The sequence below is a fragment of the Microcaecilia unicolor genome, chromosome 2, assembly GCF_901765095.1.
Source record: "Microcaecilia unicolor chromosome 2, aMicUni1.1, whole genome shotgun sequence".
Lineage (NCBI taxonomy): Eukaryota > Metazoa > Chordata > Amphibia > Gymnophiona > Siphonopidae > Microcaecilia > Microcaecilia unicolor.
Genome location: NC_044032.1, coordinates 628,612,747 through 628,638,719, shown reverse-complemented (window position 1 = coordinate 628,638,719; position 25,973 = coordinate 628,612,747). Strand labels below are relative to the sequence as shown.

Genomic DNA, 25,973 nt, shown 5'->3' with positions numbered 1-25,973 from the left:
ATGTTTGAATTCCGTTACCGTTTTCATCTCCACCACCTCCCGCGGGAGGGCATTCCAAGCATCCACCACCCTCTCCGTGAAAAAATACTTCCTGACATTTTTTTTTAGTCTGCCCCCCTTCAATCTCATTTCATGTCCTCTCGTTCTACCGCCTTCCCATCTCCGTAAAAGATTTTTTTGCGGATTAATACCTTTCAAGTATTTGAACGTCTGTATCATATCACCCCTGTTCCTCCTTTCCTCCAGGGTATACATGTTCAGGTCAGCAAGTCTCTGCTCATACGTTTTGGAACGCAAATCCCATACCATTCTCGTAGCTTTTCTTTGCACCGCTTCCATTTTTTTAACATCCTTCGCAAGGTATGGCCTCCAAAACTGAACACAATACTCCAGGTGGGGCCTCACCAATGACTTGTACAGGGGCATCAACACTTCCTTTCTTCTGCTGATCACACCTCTCTCTATACAGCCTAGCAACCTTCTCGCTACGGCCACCGCCTTGTCACACTGTTTTGTCGCCTTCAGATCCTCAGATACTATCACCCCAAGATCCCTTTCCCCCTCAGTACCTATCAGACTCTCCCCGCCTAACACATAAGTCTCTCGTGGATTTCTACTCCCTAAATGCATCACTTTGCATTTCTTCGCATTGAATTTTAATTGCCAAACCTTAGACCATTCTTCTAGCTTCCTCAGATCCCTTTTCATGCTTTCCACTCCCTCCTGGGTGTCCACTCTGTTGCAAATCTTAGTATCATCCGCAAATAGGCATCTTTACCTTCTAACCCTTCGGCAATGTCACTCACAAATATATTGAACAGAATCGGCCCCAGCACCGATCCCTGAGGCACTCTACTACTCACCTTTCCCTCCTCCGAGCGAACTTCATTTACCACCACCCTCTGTCGTCTGTTCGTCAACCAGTTCCTAATCCAGTTCACCACTTCGGGACCTATCTTCAGCCCATCTAGTTTATTTAAGAGCCTCCTGTGGGGAACCGTGTCAAAAGCTTTGCTAAAATCTAAGTAGATTACGTCTATAGCACGTCGATGATTCAGTTCTCCAGTTACCCAATCAAAGAATTCAATGAGATTCGTTTGGCATGATTTTCCTCTGGTAAAACCATGTTGTCTCGGATCTTGCAACTATATTCCTGAGTTGTGTTTATTGCTCAGCTGCTGGATGGATGACAATTTGGGGTCAGTGCCTTGGGATCATATTTAGCAGAACTTTTTGTAAAATACTCAGGGAAATATGCATGTCCTGTTTTCCACATAGATCTCCTGTGCAGACTTTTCAGGCTGCAACACACATAAAGGCCCAAAACATTTCTGTAAATTTGGTTGTAAATGCAGTGAGAGAGTTTGAGCAATATGGGATTGTCCAGCTTTGAAGAAACTGAGCAAAAAAGCTCTTGGTAACATGATGTATGGTGATGTCTTTGCAGCTTTGGAGTCTACTAATGCCTAATCAAGAACTGGTGTCACGAATCACTAAGCAGTGGGGAGACATTGGTTTCCAAGGTGATGATCCCAAGACTGACTTTCGAGGCATGGGCATGTTGGGACTGGTCAATCTTCTGTAAGTTTCTTGGCTTGTATTTTGTTTTCTGCAACTTTTTTTGATCATTATTCTGGCATCTTACTTCTGTGATTCTTCCAATGACATTCCCTGTCAACCACTGTCAGACCATGATAGTTGTTGATTTTTAGAAGATGTGTGTGTGAGATGTATATTTTTTAAAAATTTAGCATGAATTGGTTTTTTTTATTGGTTTGTAACCATTTCACTAGGACTACAAGAGAAATGTATCTTTAAAAGAGATTTGAAATACAAGGTGAGCCTTTTTAAAAATACCTTTTTAACCCTTTCCTCCTGTCTTTATTGGCCTTAGCATTGAGGACATGAATAAAATAAAATTCAGTTTCTGGATATATTCTAGAATGTTTAAAAATATGTTTTGTGTCCTGATACTGCCTGTTATCCACTTAACCTTTTTACTGTTTTAATCTGTATAGTTTATTATTTTGCTATAAAGGCACATTAAATACAAATTAGGTGCAGCTGAAAGTTTTTTTCAGGTTCATAAACTGAATCAAAGCTAGAAAATCTGCTTAATGCAACACGCAATTAAATTTATAATAAAACAATGCAAGTAGCATAGCATAGTCATGGCAGCAGATAAACAGCTCAAGGAAACAAAAATTAATTCTGGCTTCTAGAGAGCTTACACTTAAGTTGGTTCCTCAGGCAATGAGGGAGAGTAATTTTCAAAAGCATTCGCACTAGTAAAATAAGCTTTTAGACTGCTGTTGAATCCACTTCGGAGTCTGACGTCGCAGCACGTACAACGTACAACGACGTCAGACTCCGAAGTGGATTCAACAGCTCCTATCAACAGCAGCACAGCCACGGAGGCCGAAGATGAACTTTAAACACCTCGGGGCGGCTGGCGGGGGTTTGGGGTCCCCCGCCAGCTGAAGAAGTAGTTTTTAAGGCAGCGGCAGGTGGAAGTGGACCTCGGCTGGCGGGGGTTGGGGTCCCCCACCAGCAAAAGTAAGCAACGGCAGCGGGGAGGGTTGATGGCGGTAGGGGGGTCCAGGGCAAAATCTGCGGGGGCCCAGGCCCCTGAGGCCCCACACAGATACACCCCTGGTACAAAGACATTTGATTCTTAGTGTAGTCTCGGTATAAGCAACATAAACCTTCTTAGTACCAGGCATATTGTGAAGTAATACCAAAATTTACCCCCCCCCCCCCCCCCCCCAAAAAAAAAAAAAAAGGGTTCTCAGAACTTAGAGCAAATCTACCTTGCCAGAATGAATGTCCAAAACAAGGATCCTACGTATGAAAAGGTAGTGCCCTAAATATAGGGGAGTCTAGAACATCAGTACATCTATTTGGGTAAATTGGACAAACCAAATTATTGCAGATCACTATACTCATACACAGTTAGTACAAGGGACTACAAATTAGAAATACATAGACATAAATTAAACTGAAACCCCAAGAAGCCAGACCTACTTAGTACAACACCAGAGAGATAGAAAGGGATACATTTCCTCCTGTACTGTGCGAAATAAAAAGATAAATGTCTGGGGTGGGGTGGGGGGGCTGCAACCAGGACAATTGCCCTTGGCCCCCTGGCTAGAGGAGGTCCCAAGTCTACATGAAGCTGAAGAAGGTACAGTTGTTTGGTGGTGGGCTTTGAGGCCTCCTGCAAAATTTCTGCCTTTGGCCCCAGCCATATCTAACACCATTTCTGGCAGATGTTCATTCCAACAATTGACATATTCTAGTTATTAAATAGAACATAACTATTTTTTTTCTTTCTTTGTTGTCTGGTCATTTTATATTTCTAATTATGCTAGTGCCAGGTTCTGGTTTCTGCTGTCCTAATTCTTTTGTCAGGATCTCTTGTTCAGTTGACATTATTTGTTTCTCTGTCCATCCATCCTCCGTCTGTGTCCAGCATTTCCCCTTGTTACAGAAATTATTTTTAGGGGCACTATATGAATGTTACGGCACTGGTAAGCTGAACTTTTATATGTGTAGAGATAGATGTGTGCCATAAATTTTCTTTATTTCACAATTCTAATGATAACACTATTAATGCCCAATACTGTGTCACTGTGTTAGCTAATGTATGGCGTACAAAATGACAAATCTATTTCACAGCACACAATTTCAGTATTCCTACACTTAACACATAATGAATGTATTTATCTTTTCCTAGTAAAAATGGCTGTCTTCCTACCATCTCTGAATGGAAGCCTCTCGCCATGTCCCAGAGGGAGATCCTGTTCCGCCTCTTGGCCGGGATCTTTCCTCTATGGCACCACGTCTTTCTGATCATTTTTTTGCTGGAGGCTGGAGAGTTTCTCCTGCAATTGGCTGGTGTCAGGAGACTCCCTTATTATATGGGGTTTGTGTCCGTAGGCAGTAACGTCTTTGCGGTCATAGGCTGTAGACAGGTGAAAGTAGATGCAGTGCCTTATTGACACTTTATAATTGGTCCAGACCTTAGAGACAGACATGCATGACCTTATCATGATCTCCCCATCTGTTGTTGTGATAGAGGAATGCAATAACCAAAGGAGGGGAAGCCAGCTTAGAAACTGTAAATGAAGAGACAAATTCATTTTCTTACATGGTAACAAATGGGCCTGGGAAAGGTTCCAAATGGGATAGAAAGGATAGGTAAGAGGCTGCCTGAACAAAGCTAAACTATATAAAACAGCTCATAAAGAAATGGATAAATATAAAAAAAAAAAAAACTTTGCTAGCTCTTAAGTGTGATTTTTTTTTTCTCCATGTTTTTTTCTTACTTGCAATTTTTTTTAAAAACGCTAGTGTCGATTCATTTATTCTGAGATATGGAGGAACCTTGATTCTAATTGCTGATTCCTTAATTATCTTTTATAAAGATTAAAAATGGCACAAGGCAAGCATATTTCCCTATCCTTTCCCCTCCTAATACTGCAGTACATATCAAAACTAAAATATTCCTTTTGACATTGATAGGTACTTCAGCAAACATTACACAGAAGAATCACGTCAGATTCTTTCTCGCTCAAATCATCCAAAAATGGGGTAAGTCAGTTGTTCTTTAATGTGGATCTTTGGTTTTGGCAGTGAGGGGTGATTTCTGGGCATAACGTATGACTATTTCCATTGTCTTCCTGAGAGTATTCTCTTGGTAGTTTGTGTCATTGGAGAGCTCCCTCCACAGTAGGCCTCAGCCTTGTTGCCATGACAGCAGAGTAACCTGACACCTGCGCCTTATGCTACATTAATGAGAAGTCCTTAGTAATGCAAATGCATGTAATATTTTATATATGCTGCTTTTCGTACGTTGAGTAGCAATGTGAAATGTTACTTTTTTGATTTTGTTTAACTTGGACCTTACTTAATCAGACTATTAAAGTGACTCTGTAAAGCAGCCTTATTACCCAAATAATTGATGACTGAATTATTTTTAGTATTTCAGTATTATATGCCTTTAGGTTGGTTGAAATGCATATGGGGCTAGAACGGAGTAATTGTTCCGCGGGAGAGTCTCAACCATCACTTAATGGCCATTATTTGGACATATTCTATGTACATATGTACTGGTGCCTTAACAGATTGGAGCCTGAGTTCTAGCTGAAGGCTGCCAATGCATTGATTGGGTTACATGGGTAAGGGAACTAACCCTTGATATTTGCAAATTGCCTTACAGTATTGTAGACTTCATAGAGGCTGGTTCTGATTGTATTGGAAAACAAAAGGAGCAAGAGTGTTATGACAAGACTGCCTGGCAAGCTTTTCTTTTAAATTACTAAAAATATATTCATACGCATGCAAGAGGCAGGAAAAGATGGAGACAAGACCTCAGTCTACCTTGAAGGTGTAAAGTCCACACCACTATGGACTGTGGCAAAAACAAGGGCTACGCAAGGGGAACATTGGTGGTCAGAAAAACTACACTTATCACAATTTTATCACTTTTTTGAAACTATGTAAACTTATTTCTTCTTAAATAATATCCCATTTAATAGTGAAAAAACCAAAAATCTGATACTTAGCTTTTTTCAAAATTAGTGCTTTCTTTTAAATTCCATCACCCTCAGCAGTGTTTCAAAGGAGAAGAGACACCAGTGAAGCGCAGGAGGAGACGGGTCCTCCGGCATGACTCAGAACTGCTATGAGAGGCCTTTCTATAAAGTTATTATTATTAGCATTTGTATAGCGCTACCAGACGCACGCAGCGCTGAACACCTGATCTCGACAATGGCCCTGTTTAGCTAATGCTACTTCAGGAAAATCTGTAAATATAAATACATAACAAATTTAACAACTCAGAAATATTTAATCAAAAAGTTATAGGTGAAACATCGCAACCACAAAACGCTGCTCAGCTCTTAATTTTCAAAGACTGCTGCTCTGTAGTGACCTGGTTTTCTTATTGGTTGTCTCAAAACTCACATAACCATAACTTTATTATTCTGAAGAGATAGTCATTCAAAAAAAGGCTTGCCATTCTATAGCAGATTTCAAGCCTAAGGGTCACAGGATTGTGATGCATATATCCAAAAATGTATGTTGTATACAGTGCTGCACCATTGGTGCTTCCACTTTACAAGAGAATCCGCCAAGACGAGAACTTGAACGTCCCACGGGAAACCACAAAAATGTAAAAGAAAAGGGTGGGAGGTTGACCACGGATACCAAAGACTGGAAAAAATGGACTTAAAAACAGAAAAACATTTATTAAAAAGTGTTCATTAAAAAAGGACTTGACACAAACGTTGTGTTTCGGCTGCTAGGCCTGCAAGGATAGAACAGCATCCAATGCCCTGATGTGGTTCTAAACAGAATTATCTGTACACATGAGGTGACATCCCTTAAAGTATCGAATTGAGAAAGACCTTTGATAGAAAAAGAATGTCGTGATGGTGAAATCAAAATTGCCGCATGTCCATTTTGGGTCTGAAACCTTAATGCCAGCCATTGACCTAGCAGTAAAGACTCATGTGGTAACTGGGCAGTAATGACCTACGAGTATCTGAAAATTATTTTTTGGACATGCGCCAAAAATGAAATTAACTCAAGAGCCGTGCGGTAACTCCATTTTGGCATGCATTGGGTATGCGTAGGCGCTTACGCAACTTAGTAAAAGGGCCCCAAAGGATGTAGATGCTGCTCTACATAAATATTTACATGTTCTAACTTCAAATGTGGATACTGTATTATTTGTGCCATTATTACAGGGTTTTTTGTTAATCCAGTAAAATAATTCCTTTTCGCTACAAGGGAACACTACAGTAAATACTATTCATTGTCCCTTCAACAAATTGTATGTGGGTCAAACATCTAAACCATTTAAAACTTGTATGAGTGAACATAAAAGTTGTTTGGTATATGGTAAAGTGGAAGCACCAGTGGTGCGGTATTGTATACAAAAACAACATATATGTTTTGGGATTTACATTGCTGGATAATAGAGCAGTTTATAACTTCCATGGGATGAGGTGAATTCTGTTACTTTTTAAGACAGAAGGAACAGCGTTGGTTATATGTGTTATAATCCTGTGATCTTCATGGCTTGAATTCTGCTATAGAACGGCAAGCCTTTTTTTTGAATGGCCATCTTTTTGGAAGAATAAAGTTAGTTTTATTATGGTTGTGATTTTTTTTTATTTTTTAGACATCCAATAAGAAACCCAGGTCACTACAGAGCGGCCTCTGAAAATTAAGAGCTGAGGAGTGTTTAGTGGTTGGCTGCGATGTAAGTTAGTTTCACCTGTAACTTTTTGAGTTGTTAATTTTTTATGTATTTATATTTACTTAGAGATTCTCCTGAACCAGCATTAGTGAAACATGGCCGCTATCGAAAACTTTATAGAAAGGTCCCCTGTGACATTGTTGAGTCAGGCCAGAGGACCCGGCTCCTCTTGAGTCTTTTCTCTTTCTTTGAAACACTGCTGAAGGAGATAGATTTTAAAAGAGAGCGCTACTTTGAGAAAAGCTAAGTATTGGATTTTTGCTTTTTTCGCTATTAAATGGTACATTATTGCTTAAGAAGAAATAAGTTTACATATTTAAAATAAAATGATAAATTTAATGTGATGAGTGGAGTTTTTCTGATCGCTGATGTTTCCCTTGAGTAGCCTTCGCTTTTGCCACGGTCCATAGTGGTGTGGGCTTTACCTTCAAGGTAGACAGAGGTCTTTTCTCCATCTTTTCCTGCCTCTTGTATATGAGGAAAGGGTAAAGAGGCTAGGGCTCTTCAGCTTGGAAAAGAGACAGCCGAGGGAGGTTATGAGTCAGATCTTTAAAATCCTGAGTGGTGTAGAAGTGAATCAATTTTTCACTCTTTCAAAAAGTACAAAGACCAGGGGGCACTCGATTTAAATTACATGGAAATTCTTTTAAAACAAATAGGAGAAAATATTTTTTCACTCAAAGAATAGTTAAGCTCTGGAACTAGCTGCTGGAGGATGTGGTAACAGCAGTTAGCTTATAAGGGTTTAAAAAAGGTTTGGACAAGTTCCTGGAGGTAAAGTCCATAGTCTGTTATTGAGATGGACATGGGGGAAGCCACTGCTTGACTTGGGATTGGTAGCGTGGAATGTTGCTACTAATTGGGTTTCTGCCAGGTAGTTGTGACCTGGATTTTGGCCACTTTTAAAAGCAGGATACTGGGCTAGATGGATCATTGGTCTGACCTAGTATATCTATTCCTATGTTGTTCTTATGTTATATATGAATGTATTTTTGTTAATTTAGGGTTAGTAAACATTCAGCTCCTTTTTTGTTTGATATTTAAGCTTTTCTTCTTACCAGCTAGACACTATAGCTCATTCTGAAGTAGCAATGACAAGTGGGGGTTGGTAGGAAATGGAGCATGCATTCTGCTACAGAGATGCTCACCACTAAGCAAATGAATACCTCTTATTCACAATAAATCCACTCTGTAACTTTTATCACAAGCAATATGAGCTAATATGAGCATAACGACACTGGCGGAATATTAGTCGTGCAGCAGAATTGTGAACAGATTGAAGAGGAGAGAGATGGCTAAGTGGGAGACCTGTGAAGCAAGTTGCAATAGTCTAAGCGAGAGGTGATAAGAGCGTGGATGAGGGTTCTGGTAGTGTGCTCAGAAAGGAAAGGGCGAATTTTGCTGATATTATATAGAAAGAAATGACAGGTTTTAGCAGTGAATGCTGTGCTCTGTTCTCTGACTTTTACAGTTACCCTCTAAATACACAGCCTTCCCACTTTTTTAGATGAGGAAATTCTAGCCGCTTTTGGGTTTCAAATCTGCCTATAAAACCTTGCCAGAACACACAACCTGTATGTGTTTTCAAAGTCCAATTTGGCTTTGGGCTTCAGGAGAAGGGGTGGAGGGAAGTTGGTGGCTATCTTTCTGCTCTTGGAAAAGAGACATCTGAGGGTCTGAACAGGGTCTGCTAGTCAGTCCCAGGCTTTCAGTCCATGTGTACAGCCACACACAGATCACCAGCTCTGCTGGTTAGTCTCCAGTCCGCGCCCCCCCCCCCCCCAATTATTTCTTCTGCTCTGACCCATTTTATATTATTCACTGTACATTAACATTTATGCAGGTTTTTTTCCAGCCCTGTCTGTACAGGCATGTAAACCTTAGCCGTGTGAACAGAGAGAGAGTCTCTTCCATTTTTGGGACTTAGCTCCCCAGATTACCCTTGGGCAGGACCTACTACTACTACTACTATTTAGCATTTCTATAGCGCTACAAGGCATACGCAGCGCTGCACAAACATAGAAGAAAGACAGTCCCTGCTCAAAGAGCTTACAATCTAATAGACAAAAAATAAAGTAATCAAATCAATTATTGTGTACAGGAAGGAGGAGAGGAGGGTAGGTGGAGGCGAGTGGTTACAAGTGGTTACGAGTCAAAAGCAATGTTAAAGAGGTGGGCTTTCAGTCTAGATTTAAAGGTGGCCAAGGATGGGGCAAGACGTAGGACCTCTTGTGATTGTTCTTGCTGATTTGGTCCTATCGCAGTGAGCCGTGTCATGTTTTTTTTTTCTTTTCTTTTTCTCTGTGCTTTTCTGTCTGGGTTGCCATGTCTTTAGCAATTCTCAGAAAAAGCATGAAACATGTACTTTTCTGTAAGCTAACAATCAAGCCAGTAATTTTCCTCAAAGAGAATAAATCCTGAAACCTAACTCTCTACACTAGCAGTATTTTACCAATTAATTAAAATTCCTCCCAAGGAATTAAATTAGAATAGGATTTTTATCTTCCCAAGAGAATACAGCCAGGCAAAAGAAACCAGTTTTATTTTTGAATAAAGTAGTGGGGTTGCTGTGTTAGTCCACTTTAAAGGTTTATAAATACAAAACAAAAAAAGAAAAATAGTAAACTTTTTTTTTAAACTGCTAGGACAAGCAGGATATCAAATTTTCATATATGGGTGATGGCATCTAGTGGAGCCCAGTATAGAGACACTCCGTAGCTTTCTTTTTCAAGAACCTTTTGGAAACACGCACCACGCACGCGCACACCTTCCTGCCTGCCATCACCGTGTGGAACCAGGGCAGTTGTCTTTCATCTGTGGAGCAGTGAGGATGTGATCTCTCCTCAGCTCGTGTCTGACTTTGGTGTTTTGTTGCCTTTGCAGCTTCTTTTTTGTTTCTTGTGTGCAGGTGCTGCAGAAGACCAGTTTTCCCCCCTTTCTTTTAATTTTCCTTAGTTTTTCAGCATTTTCCGTGACTCCCAGAGCTGCATTGGATGCTGGAGATGCATTGACATCGAGGAGGTCTCCACCTGTCTTGTCATTGAGTGTCGATAGCTCCCATCAGGACCAAGCATTTGCAGATCCCACTCCCAAGTGAGATGCAATACAGATAACACATTTTGGGGTGCTATTGGAGTATGTGACACTTAGTATAAATTCTGAAAGAAACAGATACCCGACAAGACCAACATTAGTGAGTGAAGTGTCTGTTTCTTCTACTATTTTGGCGCAGTGGGCTTGGATCTAAGGATAAGGGGAATATATATTACAACTAACTCCACACCCAAGTATTATTTATTTATTTAAAATACTTATAGGCCACCTATTAACTAGGTGGGTTACAAAAAACAAACAATAATCTAGAATTGTATACAATATTCGACCACTACTACTACTTAACATTTCTAAAGCGCTCCGAGGTTGCGGGCAGATGAGACGGGGAGGATGAGGGTGTTGTCGACTGAAATAGAGAGTGGAGGGAGAGGAGTAGTACCTCGAATACTTGCCCAGGTACTTGTAACCTGTATTGTCCACTGTTGGAAACAAGATACTGGGCTTGATGGGCCTTCGGTCTGTCTTAGTATAGCAATACTTATCTTCTTATGGTCTAATAATCGCATAACTGTCACATCACCATAAAATACAGGAACGTGAAATTAAAACCCTAAGTATGCCTATTTAAATAACAATGCTTTGAACTGTTTCTTAAACATGTCAATCTTTGCAGCACACGTATTCTTAATGGCAATTCATTCCACTCACTGGGACCAGCATAAGATAATGCTGTCTTTGCTGCAGCAGAAGAGCGCATACGTTTAAATGATGGAACAATCAAGCGCTGTGTGTTTTCAGAACGCAATACTTGCATAGGTCTATGCAATACCTTCCTAAAATATTCTGGTGCTGAATCATGCAAAGTCCTAAACCAGTGATAATTTAAAACAAATTCTTTAGGCAACAGGCAACCAACGAAGAGCTTTTATCGCACCCATAACTGACTTGTAACATCCCAAACCAAAAATCATACGTACCACAGCATGCTGAACTACTTGCAGTGCATGGAGTCTAGCCCCTGAAATGCCCAAAAAGAGACTGTTAAAATAATCTAGTTTTGTAAGCACTAAACTCTGAACCACAATCTGAAAATCATGCTTTGGTAGAAACGGTTTCAGCTTACTCAGAACTTTCAACTGAAAAAGATATGTCTGTACCAACTTCGAAACTTAAACTTGCATAGACAACTGTGAGTCAAAGATGATACTCAGACTAGTAATCTGATATTTAACGTGGATCAACATCCCCTCAAACACATCAGGATTGTAAACCATTACCTCTTGTCTTTAATAAATTCAGAGACAAACAATTGGCTTGCATCCACATCTTAACTGTGCGCAATAATTTAACCTATTTACAATAGCAGCAAAGAAAGACAGAAATGAAGGCGAAGACAAAGGCAATTTCATTACAGAAATAAACTTATAGTAAATGCACTTAAATCCCTAACTAGACTCTGACATGCAAAGAGTCACTCTGATCCACAGAGGACTACAAAGGTACATACAACCTAATGAAGTCCTTCAGATGTTGGTGTGTCCCTCAGATGTCAGGCGGTCCAACACAGGTCTGCTCTTTAGGATGGGATCTTGACTTAGCAGCCTCTATCTCTGATAAAAACCCCCTTTTAAAGGGAAATCAGAAGCTGTAGCTGTACTGCTGTGTTACTTTCTTTCTTGGCAGTGACGTCAATTCTGATACCACTTTTGATCCTGAAACATTGGGAACCTTGTCCACAGCGTTCTGTCCCAAGTACAGTAAACAAAAGTAGTTGTTTTGCCTTTATCAGACTGGATTTCTCTGCATTGTCCTAGAGGCCTCTCACCATGCCAAGCTTCTGCACAAGAGCTAACAATGGCCAAGTCTGTACATAGTACCTCATAGTGCTTAATTTGCCCCCTACACAAGGACACACAAGGATTCAATGTCGCCCTTGTTGGTGCTGAGGGTCATCAAAGCTTCTTGGCCTCTGCCCAATGCAGAGCATTGGCATCAATCCCTATTGAAGCACAATGCCGGGAGCACCGGGGCATCGACATTGTCAGTACTCGAAGTGTTGGCCCCAAAAGGGATTCTGCCCCTCCAGGGATTCGATGCAGATGCACCAGCGTATTCAAATGGATAATTAGGTTGCAATGTATTATGTCAACAAACGAGGCATGGGATCATTCCTCCTGTGTTGGGAAACAATTAGGAGGTGGAGTTGGGCATCCAACCATGGCATGGTACTCAGTGCCACCTACCTGGCGGGAAAGAGCAACAGACTGGTGGAAAGATTGAGCAGGGTAATGTAACCACACATGTGGTTTCTCAGCATGGGCATAGCCCATGAGATCTTTGAGAGTTTGAACACCTGTTCTGTGGATCTATTTACATAAGAACATAAGTGTTGCCATACTTGAACAGACCAAAGGTCCATCAAACCCAGTATCCTCTTTGCAATAGTGGCCAATCCAGGTCACAAGTGCTTGGCAAGATCCCAAAACAGTACAATACATTTTATGCTGCTTATCCTAGAAATAAGCAGTGGATTTTCCCACGTCCATCTTATTAATGGCTTATGAACTTTTCTTTTAGGAAGATATCCAAACCTTTTTAAAACCCCGCGAAGCCAACTGCTTTTACCACATTCTATGGCAATGAATTCCAGAGTTTAATCACATGTTGAGTAAAGAAATATTTTCTCTGATTTGTTTTAAATTTACTACTTTGTAGCTTGCCCCCTAGTCCTAGTAATTTTGGAAAGAGTAAACAACGATTTATATCTACCCGTTCTACCCCACTCATTATTTTATAGACCTCTATCATATTCCCCTTCTGCCATCTTTTCTCCAAGCTGAAGAGGCCTAGCCGCTTCAGCTTTTCCTCATAGGGAAGTTATCCCATTCCCTTTATCATTTTTGTCACCCTTCTCTGTACCTCTTCTAATTTCACTATATCTTTTTTGAGATTTAGTGACCAAAATTGCACATAGAATTCAAGGTGTATGGAGCAATACTAATGCATTATAACATCCTAGAGCTAATAGAAAGTCCACCCAGCTTTTTGTTTCTTTTGCCGTAACAGGATGGGGACAGCCGTCAGTAAATACACCTTATTTAATTGGCTAGCAGACTGTATCTCTTTTACTTAGTCATGGCTCTGACATGACCCTCCAGGGTCAGCCCAGCCAGGGCATGAGTTGGTAGCCCACCTAAGATCAGCCTCCACTGAGGAGATAGGCAAAGCTGCATTGAGGATATCAGTCCACACATTCACATCTCGCTATTGTGTCAGGGGCGTATCTGAGGTTCGGCGGTAGGGGGGCAGGGGCTAGAGTGAGGGGGCACATTATAGCCCCGCCGGCCGCCGCCCCCCCTACCGCCGTCAACCCTCCCCCTCCTACCGCCGTCAACATTTTCCCCGCCTACCGCCGTCACCTACCCCCGAGGTCCGCTTCCTTCTGCCGGTTTTTTAAAATATTGCTTCAGCTGGTGGGGGACCCCAACCCCCGCCAGCCCAGCCGAGGTCTTGTTTAAGTTCTTCATCCTCGTGCTGGGAAAGCTGCATCCTTCCAGTTGGACGGAGTCTGACGTCGCAGCACGTTGACGTCCTGCATGTACAGTGTGCTGCGACGTCAGACTCCGTCCAACTGGAAGGATGCAGCTTTCCCAGCACGAGGATGAAGAACTTAAACAAGACCTCGGCTGGGCTTGCGGGGGTTGGGGTCCCCCGCCAGCTGAAGCAATATTTTAAAAAACCGGCAGAAGGAAGCGGACCTCGGGGGTAGGTGACGGCGGCAGGCTGGGGAGGGTTAACGGCAGTAGGGGGGTCCAGGGTGAAATCTGCGGGGGCCCAGGCCCCTGTGGCCCCACGCAGATACACCCCTGGTCTAGATCCAGATTCCTGACACGACAGTTGGTTTGGTCAGTCAGTCTTTCAGAATTTGTTTAGGGTCTAGAATCCAATCCCCCCTCACCCTGTCCTTTTTTTCTTCAGTTCCAGTCAGATTGTTCTTTAAAAAAAAAAATCTAAAATGTTAACATAGAGATTTTTTTATTTTTTATTTTCTTTTTTGGTTTGGCTTTAGTCTGTTGCAGGCCTTGTTTTTCAAACAGCAGGGCACACATTCTCACATACCCACCCATCTCCCCTAGGAGTTGAATTCTATCAGCTGTGTCCAACCCTGGACTCATGCGGTGACGGTGGGCAGGAAGGTGCACGCATGCGCGGGGCAGGTTTCCAAAAGCTTCACAAAAAAGAATGCTGGGGAGCATCTCCACACCGGGCTCTGTCAGATGATGTCACCCATATGTGGGAATGTGTCCCGTTGTCTTCGGAGAACATGTGCTGCAGATGAGTATTTTTCGCTTTTTTGGAGTAACAGAGAGATTCTCATCTCCACCAGTGCTGACCTTCCAGCAACCACCAACTCTGAAGCAAAAATTAGTGAAAAGCAGTCTCCTAACAGAAGCTTAAAATGAAGAAAATGGCACGAGTCTACAATATACCAATATATGCAAATTGTTCGAGTAGGTATCACAAGACCCCTCGGTTACCTTCAGAGAAAACCATTTAACATAAGGGGGTCTCATGCATGCTGTTACTCAAATGTAGAATACATTATTTCATGGGAAGAAGTGTGCTGTGTTTGCAAGACAGGCCAGATGTTAGACAAGAATCAACTCACACAGGCACCACATCAAACACCACAAAGCAGTAAACTAGAGAGGATGAGATCATATGCCTTCATACCCTGGCTTAGGAGTGAGGTTCATTCCTGTCACAGTATGCACAAAACTAACCCATTTGGAGAAATTGCCCTGAGACAAAGCAAGGCGACATCTCTGTGGGTGAGCACTGGTCCTTAACCGTGCATTGCATCATTCATCTTATGGTCAGAATACTAAGAGGAAGTGTTAAAACAATCCAGGTACGTAAGACGTTTGAAGTTAAGATAAAATATTTCAATGCCACCAAGAAAGGACTTTAAAACGATCTTAGTTTTCTGTTGCAATATAAACCCTGTACTGCTTTGTCACCTTCTTATTGTCAATCAGTGTTGCCAGGTGGGCGGTTTTACCGCCCAATTGGGCGGTTTTCTGCAACCCGCCGCGGGAAATTTTTGCCCGTGGCGGGTCGCGGTTTTTTGGGCTTCTTTTTTTTTCTTTTCCGCAGTTTTCGGGCGGTTTTTTCGGCCGCGGGGGGCGGGGTTAGTGACGTTTTGGGTGGGATTAGTGACGTTCTGGGCGGGGTTAGTGACGGGGAGGCGGGGCCGATGATGGGGGAGGCGGGGCCGGTGACGGGGAAGGCGGGGCCGATGACGGCGGGGGCGGGGGTGATGACGCGGGAGTGGGGGTGTCAGGGGCGGGGTTTGAGTTTGGGCGGGTTTTGGGCTGTTTTTAGGCTGGATTGGGTGGGAAAAAAATTTTCCACCTGGCAACCCTGTCGTCAATCCATCTCTCTCTGTTTCACATCTATACCTGGAAGCCTTTTCTGTTTCACTTAAATGCTGTTGTCCTCTTTTGCTCAAACTGTTCTGACCTGAAAAAGGAAGGTTCTGGCTCTTGAAAGCTAGCAAAAAAACTATGGCAGTATTATTCTTTTTTAAATTCTATTAATAGTTTTATTCTAAATTCAAGACCAAGTAAGAGAGCATCTCTGCTTAGAAAATGGTTGAGTACTTAGAATAAGATCAATAAAGGAAGAAATCAACTCCCCCCCTCCCCCCGCCAAGGTATGGAAAGTTAATGATTTGGGAATGGCTGCTTGAAGGGGTTACGCTTGCTGTCCAGACAGAAAAAACACCCTTGACTACACTAAAGTGAATGGTGAGTCAGCTTATCTTGTGCAGGCTTTCTCTCTGCTGCTGGGAGTATCCATTTTGTGCTGAATCGGCCACAGAGCCATGATGGGAACAAGTTCGGCCTGTTGTGGAAATGTGGAGACCTCCTGATTTCAGAGTGCTGTGCTGCTATTGTCACAAGGTGGGTGTTTCTGGGTAGCAGGGAGGCTCTGTTCAATGTAAGCTGCTTGGTGTGCTGGAGTCTAAAACATCCTGCCCAGCCCAAGGGGGTTCTTTCACCCTGAATTTTACCCATGAGTTCCCTTTCAAAAATTTGTTTGCTGGCATCAGGAATTTCTCTTGTACATATTGTGTGGTCATTTGTTTCTTTAGTTTGAGTAGGTAGTCCAGGCTGACATTTAGGTAGATTAGAAAGTTCAGTTCGAATTGTGGGTGATAGGGAAGCATTGTTATCAAGCATGCTATTCTGTATTGTAGATTAGAATGAAGAAAGCCCGGCAGTGAATGACAAGTCTTTGCAGAATCTCATTAAGAGAATACAGTCTTCTGCGAAAAGAAAGGAAAAACTAAGTGAATGATGCTTTGGTTTCACAGATATTCTTATGCTATAGTTGGAATCAACTTGACAGAGATGGCCTACAGCTTACTCAAGAGTGGCACTCTGAAATCTCATTTGTATAACCTGGTACCTGGAGTCCCACAGTTGGAACATTTCCACCAGTTTTACTGTGAGTATTATGTTTTATATGAATTTGCAACAAACAAGATTTATCTATCTAAGTTGGACCCTTTTTCTCAATCTTCAAATATGTTGGAGATATTAACCAACATGATTGATTTTGCTTGACATTAATTTATTCTCCTTTTGCTGCCCACATCGGTCCAGATGTGTGGCTTTACACTCTTCTATGTATTTCGGGGTACAAGGCCCCAGACTCCAGTATATATGTATTCTAGTGAGAAATATACTCTAGTGAGAAATCGGTCCGTTCTTTCTCTTGTTGTTTTTAATTTCTGCTCCGTAGACTATCAAGCTCATTTTCAAAGCACTTAGCCTCCCAAAGTTCCATAGAAACCTATGGAACTTAGCCTCCCAAAGTGCTTTAAAAATATGCCTCTATATGTCATATACAAATGAATTGACTGACAGGCAATAACATTCATAACATCTGCGGATGAAAGCTCTCAAAACTTAGCAATGATTTCCTATATACTGTGGCACATAATCCATAACCTTCTTTATAAACTGAAGTGTCTGAAAAAGAACGTTTGTTAGGAATTATAAAAAAAGGAATGGAGAACAAAACTGAGAATATTGTAATGCCTTTCTGTCGCTCCATGATGTGACTGCACTTTGGATATTTTTACAGTTTTGGTCACGGAATTAGAAGAGGTAATGACATAGTGAATGCAATTATGGAGTTGACGATGTAAACCTCAAAAGCAAGGACTTCTATTTTATTTTCATTTTTCTTTCTTTTTGTTTTGGAGAAGTTGAAGCTGAATTTTGGGATTTCTACTATTTCTATTGCTGAAATAAAGTTGCGGTATATTGTTAAAAACAAAAACGAAGAGGTACAGAGAAGGACAATGAAAATGAGAAAGGGTTTGGGATGATTTCCCCATGAGGAAAGGCTAAGGAAGCTAGGGCTCATCAACTTGGAGAAGAGACAGCTGAGGGAAGATATGATAGGGATCCACAAAATACAAGGACTAGAGGAGACGCATTGAAGCTACTAAGTAGTAAATTTAAAACAAATTGGAGAAAATATTTCTTCACTCTTTGTGTAGTTAAACTCTGGAATTTGTAGCCAGAGAATTTGGTAAGAACAGTTAGCTTAGCAAGGTTTAAAAAAAGGTTTGGACAAGTTCCTAGAAGAAAAGTCCATAAGCCATTATTAGATGGACTTGGGAAAATCCACTGCTTATTCCTGGGATAAACAGCATAAAATCTGTTTTTACTCTTTTGGGATCTTGCCAGGTACTTGTGACCTGGTTTGGCCACTGTTGTAAACATGATGCTGGGCTTGATGGGCTTTGTCTGTCTCATCTGGTCGCTTGTAGCTGACAACTTCATATTGGAGTCCAAAGAATTAAACCAACCAACCGACAAAAAAAAAACAAACCAAAAACAAATGATCATCTGTGACTTTCTAAGTCATAAACTGGTAGGGCCCAATATTCAGAAAATGTCGAGCTCCTAAGTTTATGTTCCCAGGTTAGCCTTTTGTGGGGTCCTTTTATTAAGGACCACTAATGGTTAGCGTGCGCTAAATGAAAAGCCCGTTGTATTCCTGTGGGCTTATCATTTAGCACACCTTCTTCCCTATTTGCAGCCAAACGTTTTAGGTGAAAACTCATCTTAATTTAGGAGCTTAAAAGTTATGATCATAAATTAGGCTCCTAGATCTAGGTAAACAAATGGAGGGCCTACATTTATGAGCATAGTACTGATGAATGCCGGAACATACCGGAATGCTGATGAATGCTGGAACATCACAACCCTCTTGCCACCCACTTTTTATGCTTTTAAATTTAAGACTACAGTGAAATTTTTGAGTAAAATTTTATAAGCCCTAGTAAATTTTCAGAGAGGCCAATTTAGGAACATAACTCTCAAAGTTCAGAACATAAGTCCTTTAAATATCGAGCCCATAGTGTATATATCTGCACCACAGTAATACTTTGTTAAATCACTCAGATGGATACAAAAAGGTACCCTCAAAGTCAAAAATATAGAGATTGGCCACTCTAGGGGCCATGTCAGTCCCTGTGACCTTACCATGTACTGCCAAACACAAACAAGGTGTCCCTAGGCGGTTTACAATACCAAAAGAAACAAGTGAAAGGAAATACAATATTCAGAAGAAACAGAGAATGAGTCATGCAAAAAAGTGGAATCTGAGATAGAGGAAAGTATATTTGCCAGTGGAGCTTGCAAATAGTGTCCAAGTCTGATAATGTGCTATCTTGAATAGAGCTAAACAAGAATGTCACTGGTAACACCAAACCAATGCTCCAGGGGAGAGCAATCCTTTTTATTACCTCCGTGAAAACATTTAATGAAGCACTGGGCATTCGGTAGTTCAGGATTCGGGGCTCTTAAGATAAGTTCTTTTTTTGTGACTTACATCTACTACTACTACTTAACATTTCTAAAGCGCTACTAGGGTTACGCAGCGCTGTACAATTTAACATAGAAGGGCAGTCCCTGCTCAAAGAGCTTACAATCTAAAGGACACGTGAACAGTCAGTCTGATAGTTGGGTCTGCAGACTGGAACAGTCAAATTGGGGCATAACTCTCTTTAGTATAGCTAGCCATTTTTGGTTGGAGTTAAGACTTAAATTTTGTTTGAGCACATCACTATACACGAATAGTGGAGGTTGTTGACAAAAGGAAGGAATCTAACTCCCCTCCCCCACCCCCCAAATCTGCCAACACTTGCTATATTACTATTGCTGCAGCCTGACTTTTTTTGTTTGCTGCCATTCTGCATGCAAACAGGGGATGGTGGTGAACCAGGAAATTGGGCTGTGGTGGTGTTAAAAACAGCAGGAACAGCTAATTTCAACTGTCAGGAACCTGGGGGGGGGGGGGGGGGGTGATGGAAAATGCTTCCCTGCATGGTGTGTACTACGGATAGACTGTTTCAGTTCTCTGAGGTGGGACTTTTTACACTGGACCAGAACTCATGGGAAAATCAACCCCTGGTGCAGGCAAGTATTATTATTGGGGTCCTGCCCCAAAACGATTTGCTTACAACATCTTACTAAAGTAAAATGCTGTTTTCAGTTTTAGCAACTGTACGTACAGATCGTAAAATAGACTGTAACCTCTTAAATCTAAAAATTAACCCCTCAATATTTTTATTTTATTTATTTGTAGCATTTGTATCCCACATTTTCCCACCGATTTGCAGGCTCAATGTGGCTTACATTTGCCGTAATGGCGGTTGCCATTTCCGGGTAACAGAAATACAAATGGTATTGCGTTAGGTGCAGACCTATTTTATTTTAGTTACATTTGTACCCCGCGCTTTCCCACTCATGGCAGGCTCAATGCGGCAGGCAATGGAGGGTTAAGTGACTTGCCCAGAGTCACAAGGAGCTGCCTGTGCCGGGAATCGAACTCAGTTCCTCAGTTCCCCAGGACCAAAGTCCACCACCCTAACCACTAGGCCACTCCTCCACTACATACATGGTAACATATATGGAACAGAATTACAAATGGTATTGCGTTAGGTGCAGACATACATGGTAACATAACATATATGGAACAGATCATGGTGTGTATGTGTGTGTGTGTGTATATATATATATATATATATATATATATACCATGTGCATACATACATGGTAAAGCAGAATACATTATGGTATTACATGAAGGTTCCTGAGTAATAAATTGGATTCTAACATAAATTAGGTCATTGACTATAGAGAGACCCTATTCGACATAAGGTTTAAGGTGGTAGTGCTAGACATAGGCGTAGTTTGACTGTTTCATTTGGGGGGGGCAAAGAATGGGCGGAGCATATTAGCATATCATTTGCATATATACATATGAAAATGAATATGCTAATATGGAGGAAGGAATTGAAATTTACAGGCAAAATATCACAGTTGCACATTTCAAAAAGCTGACACATTTCAATTAATAAATTATGAATAAAATACTTTTATCTACCTTTGTTGTCTGATCATTTAGTTTTTCTATTCGCTTTGGTCCCAGTGTCATCTTTCCAGTAGGCTTCCCTCTGCTCCCCACCCTCCCAGTCCCATCCATCTCTTGCTCCTTCCCTCTGCTCCCCACCCCTCCCAGTCCCATCCATCTTCTGTTCCTTCCCTCTGCTCACCATCCCTCCGTCCCATCCATCTTCTGCTCCTTCCCTCTGCTGTGCCTGACCTCTCCCAATCCCATCCATCTCCTGGTCCATCCCTCTGCTCCCCACCCCTCCCAGTCCCATCCATCTCTTGCTCCTTCCCTCTGCTCCCCACCCCTCCCAGTACCATCCATCTTCCCTCTGCTCCCCCCCCCCCCCCCCCGCGAGGTCCAAGATGGTGACTCCGTTTACCCCCTCTCTTCCTCCCTCCCTCCGGCGCAGACAACAGTCTTCAGCTTTTTCAGCGTTCCTGGCAGCGGTAGCGATGTACACGCTGCCTTCGGTCTGCCCCGGAAGCCTTCTCTTCAAGTTCCTGTTCCCACCTATGCGGGAACAGGAACTTGAAGAGAAGGCTTCGGGGCAGAGCCAAAGGCAGCGTGTACAACGCTACCGCTGCCAGGAACGCTGGAAAAGACTGCTGCCTGCGCCGGAGGGAGGGAGGAAGAGAGAGGGGTAGATGGACACGCTCCTCTCCGTCCGCTTGGCTTCCCTGCCCTCTCTGTCTGCGTCCCGCCTTCCTCTGACGTCAGAGGAAGGCGGGACGCAGACAGAGAGGGCAGGGAAGCCAAGCGGATGGAGAGGAGCGCGTGCCTGCATGTGTTTGTTTTTTTTAAACTAATGCGTCGTCGTTTGTGGGGGCATTGCCCCCCCTCGCCCCCCCAGTCTACGCCTATGGTGCTAGATCATTAATAGCAAAGAGGTTAAACAATCATGTGGTAAGATTTCGGTTTTGTATAGATCGTGTACAGTGTTATTATTTAGTATTTAAGATGGATGTTTATTGTATCTGAAAAATCTACCACTTAGCTGGTTGAGAGGTATGCGTATGTCAAAATGATTTGAAAAGAGAAATGAAATGTGGGGAAAGGGCTCGTATCTTACATCTTGTTTCTTCTGACAGGTTATCTGATGTACGAGTTTGACAAGTTTTGGTTCCAAGAAGAGCCGGAAAGCATTATGCTGTTCAACCAATACCGGGAGAAGTTTCACAACCGCATCAAAGGACTTTTAAGTGACCAGAATGTAGTTCTTACCTTAAAAAAAGCAAACTGACGGCTTCTGAATCCTGCACCACTTTGCACACTTGCTCGCGTTTAGCCTTGTGACAGAATTTTCACACGTGTTTAATCAAAAAAAAAAAGCTTTAATGTAATTATGTTTCTGGTTTTTTTTTTGAAAAGCTTATGTTTTAAGAAGGCTCGTGGACAATCAGTGTTTGCTTCTCTTGTAATTATTCGGTAGGCTCGTGCGTTTACTGCCTGAAATCTCAGTTGCTAGTTGGTTTCTTCAGCTGTGTATCTCTCATGACTGATGGTGAGAAACACCAAATCAAAAGGGATACAGAAAATGCTTTAGGATCAAGAAAACCGGCAGCTATGAATTTTTACTTAATTTTTAAAAACTTAAGTGAAATAATATTTAAGAAACCTGCTGCTGCCAGCACCAGAAAGAGCAAAGATGGTCGACAGGCCAGTGTTTTCAAAATATACGCAGTTAGGTGAGCTTTCTGAGGTACTGTTAGCAAGGCTTCCACTATTGCATTCTCTAATTAATTGTGATCCACAATCATCAAAAGAAAGTCCAACTGTTTACAGGGTAGCACTATTAGAGCTGAGAGTTTTCTGCTTGGAAAGGGCTATCCCTTTTTTAACAAAAATATTTTTATTAGACAATCTAAAGTGTTCTTTACCTCAGTGTAAAGAGTCTCAGAACACGCAAGTCCTTTGTTTTTGTTTTGACTGTAGCATTTCGTTCTTTGACACATTTCTAGTCTGGGTAGATGTTGAAAACTAGTGCCTAGCATTAGTTTCATAAACTTTATGCATTATACTTTCATTGTCTTTAGTGCCTTTGATTTTTATCCCATTTTAGTCCATTTTTGAAGAGCATGATGGTTAACTGGAGTGTGTGTCCCTGACTGTTTTGTGGCTCCTACTGTTTGTCATTTGCTTTTGCAGGGTGTGAAAGCTTTGTGAGCATTGATTCACCTACAGAATTCCAAAGTTTTGCTTTGGTATCTTTAGCAGAGCATAATGCAATGCATTTGATCAGAAGACATCTGATTGTAGTTATTCAGACTAAAGCATAAGGCGGTGGTCCCATATGGATTGGCACCCCAAAGAGGATCATATCAGTGGATGGGTTCACAGAAAAAGGGTTCTTCCTCCTCCCTTTGGACCTCTACTGTGACCTATACCAGTTAGTGTTAGGCCTGGAGTCAGTGAATATTTATAGGCCCAGCATCATCCTCCTTCTACATAAGTATTGCCATACTGGGAAAGACCAAAGGTCCATCAAGCCCAGCATTCTGTTTCCAACAGTGGCCAATCCAGGTCACAAATACCTGGCAAGATCCCAAAAAAGTACAAAACATTCTAAACTGCTTATCCCAGAAATAGTGGATTTTCCCCAAGTACATTTAATAATGGTCTATACACTTTTTTTTTAGAAGCCGTCCAAACCTTTTTTTAAACTCCACTAAGCTAACTGCCTTTACCACATTCTCTGGCAACGAATTCCAGAGTTTAATTACACGTTGAGTGAAGAAAAATTTACTACATTGTAGCTTCATCACATGCCCCCTAGTCCTAGTATTTTTGGAAAGCGTAAACAGACGCTTCACATCTACCCATTCAACTCCACTCATTATTTTATAGACCTCTATCTTATCTCCCCTCAGCTGCCTTTTCTCCAAGCTGAAGAGCCCTAGCCGCTTTAGCCTATTCTCATAGGGAAGTCATCCCATTCCCTTTATCCTGTTAGGTACTGGAGTCAGTGATTGCACCCTGACAACAGGACCCTGTGCTGACTGCCATAGGCATTGGAACAGGGGAACCACAGGTACCATGGTACTCCTTTCCCCCCACCCAGTGGTCTCCAGTATCGGCATCTATCTATCTTCCTCCCCTTCCTTCGTGAACAGTTGATTTACTTACCTAACCCTCCCCCAGAATAGTGGTGCAACAATCTGCATAACTGCAGTAGCATTGCAGTCAGCCGACATAGGACCCCAAGCATCTGTGCATGTTCAAGGCCTGCTGGTTTCTTCCCTCTCCAAAACATGACGTTCAGAGGGGGGAGGGGGCAGGAGCAAGCAAGCTTTGAGCATGTGCAGATGCTCAGAGCCCCACACCAGCTAGCCGCAATGCCTATTTTTTAATGCACATTGCAACCTCACTGCCCAGGGGGAGGAAGGTAATAAAATCGACAGCTCCACAGGGAGGGGGGGAAGGAAGAAGAAAGATGCTGGACATCATGGGTTGGGGGGGTGAGGAGAGAGATACTGAAGAGGGAAGAAGGGGAGAAATGCTGGACACCATGGGGGAGGGGGGATTGAGAGGTAGAGGAGAGAAATGCTGGATACCAAGTGGGGAGAGGGGGGGTTAAAAGGTAGGGAAGGAAAGAAACGATGGATACCATGTATGTGAGGGATGGTAGGTAAAGGAAGAGAAAATACTGAGGTTGGGGGCGGAGCTTAGGTTCCCCCAGACAACAAGATGTTCTGCTGCTATTGTTGCCACTACTTCTGCTGCCTTCCTGCTTAGGATGAGTGAGAGGGGAGTAGCTCTCTGTTTTGATTAGTCATCATCTGGGGTCACGTCAATTTTCAAGTGCTAAAATGCGGTCATACTGCATAAAGTTAAATTTCAGTCCATTGTGCTCCCTAGGTATAACTAAATATCTTTTTTTATGTCAAGGAGTCATTGAAAGCAAATTTACTATGCTGATTACTTACTCATTAAAACCTCAGCAGATCTGAATACCTAAAGTATAGTGTACAAGAGTTCTTGAAAAGTTGTTTTTCTTTTTAAGTTAAAACAAAAAAAAAAATTGGAAAAAGTTTTTTAAACAAACCTTTCCTTGAAAGTTAATGAGCATTAATTGCAGGCCAGTCTCTTCCTAGTCTGTTTTGATTAGCTTGTGTGTTGAGTGTTGGTCAAAAGGATTAAAGAGGGATTGTCCTTTCTTTTAAAAATTGGGGAAATTGTAATATTTTCATGTTTTAGATTTTTTTAGGTGTGAAAGTGTTCTCCATTTTTCATTTATTTCCTTGGTGCCAGAGTTTAAGCATTTCAGGCTTGAGGTGTACTGCTGGCAATGGAAGAGGGATTTTTTTTTTCGCCAATCTTGGGGACCCTTTAACCAAACAGCGGTAAAAAGTAGCCTTCGCATGCCCTTAAGTGGGTCATTCCCACATGCTAAGGCCATTTTTACCGCTGGGGTAAAATGACTGAAATTCCTAATTTTGTTATTAATGGTCATATGCTAATTTCACCGTTGGCACATGGCCTTTAAAACAGATTAGTGTGTGAGCCCTTTCAGCCAGTGGCGTACGGTGGGCCTGAGTGGGCCGGGGCCCACCCAACAGTAGCACACGTTTAGCGGTAGCTGGTGGGGATCTCAAGCTCCGCCAGCTGAAGACTTCCCCCTGATGGTAACGAAAATGCTACTCTCCATGATACTGGCACCTGTGCATGCTCAGTTTTCAGCGCGTGCCTGCTGCAGACTGCCAAGGTGGAAAGAAGCATTTTCCTGCCAGCTGAGATATATTTTGAGGGGTGGGGAGGGGGGGGGGGAGAACACTTGGTACCCACCCACTTCTTGCCTAGGCCCACCCAAAATCTGTTGTCTGGCTACGCCCCTGCTTTCAGCCACCCATTATGTAGGCGGTAAGGGCATACGCGCTAATCGGTTAGTGTTCGGTTCTGTAGCTGTAGTAACCGGTTAGCACAGAACATGCCCTCTCTCCACCCCCCCAGACATGCCCCTTGCACAGAAAAATATATATTGTTTAGCATGTACTTAGTATGCATACTTGGCAAAATTACCCCAGGATGCCTCACCATTTTTTGCTGTGGTAAGCAGCTTTGTAAAAGGGCCCCTTGGTTTTTCTATATTTACAATCTTGTTTTTTTTTTGTTTGTTTTTTTTTTAAACATATACATCCAAAGGAATCTCAAATGCAATTGAAAATGCTTTCCA

At 42.1% G+C, this 25,973-nt stretch overlaps 1 protein-coding gene across 2 annotated transcripts in view; it reads left to right on the top strand.

Moving 5' to 3' along the window:
• ELMOD2 (ELMO domain containing 2) overlaps positions 1 to 22,188 on the top strand; it is a 69,389-nt gene extending 47,201 nt beyond the window's left edge. For both annotated transcript variants that reach the window (XM_030191704.1, XM_030191706.1), the window contains exons 6-9: positions 1,448 to 1,581; positions 4,525 to 4,593; positions 16,701 to 16,834; positions 21,892 to 22,188. In XM_030191704.1, coding sequence (XP_030047564.1) covers positions 1,448 to 1,581; positions 4,525 to 4,593; positions 16,701 to 16,834; positions 21,892 to 22,043 — 489 coding nt within the window. In that variant the 3' untranslated portion in view covers positions 22,044 to 22,188. The remainder of the gene's footprint in view (positions 1 to 1,447; positions 1,582 to 4,524; positions 4,594 to 16,700; positions 16,835 to 21,891) is intronic.
• The last annotated feature ends 3,785 nt before the right edge of the window (positions 22,189 to 25,973 follow it).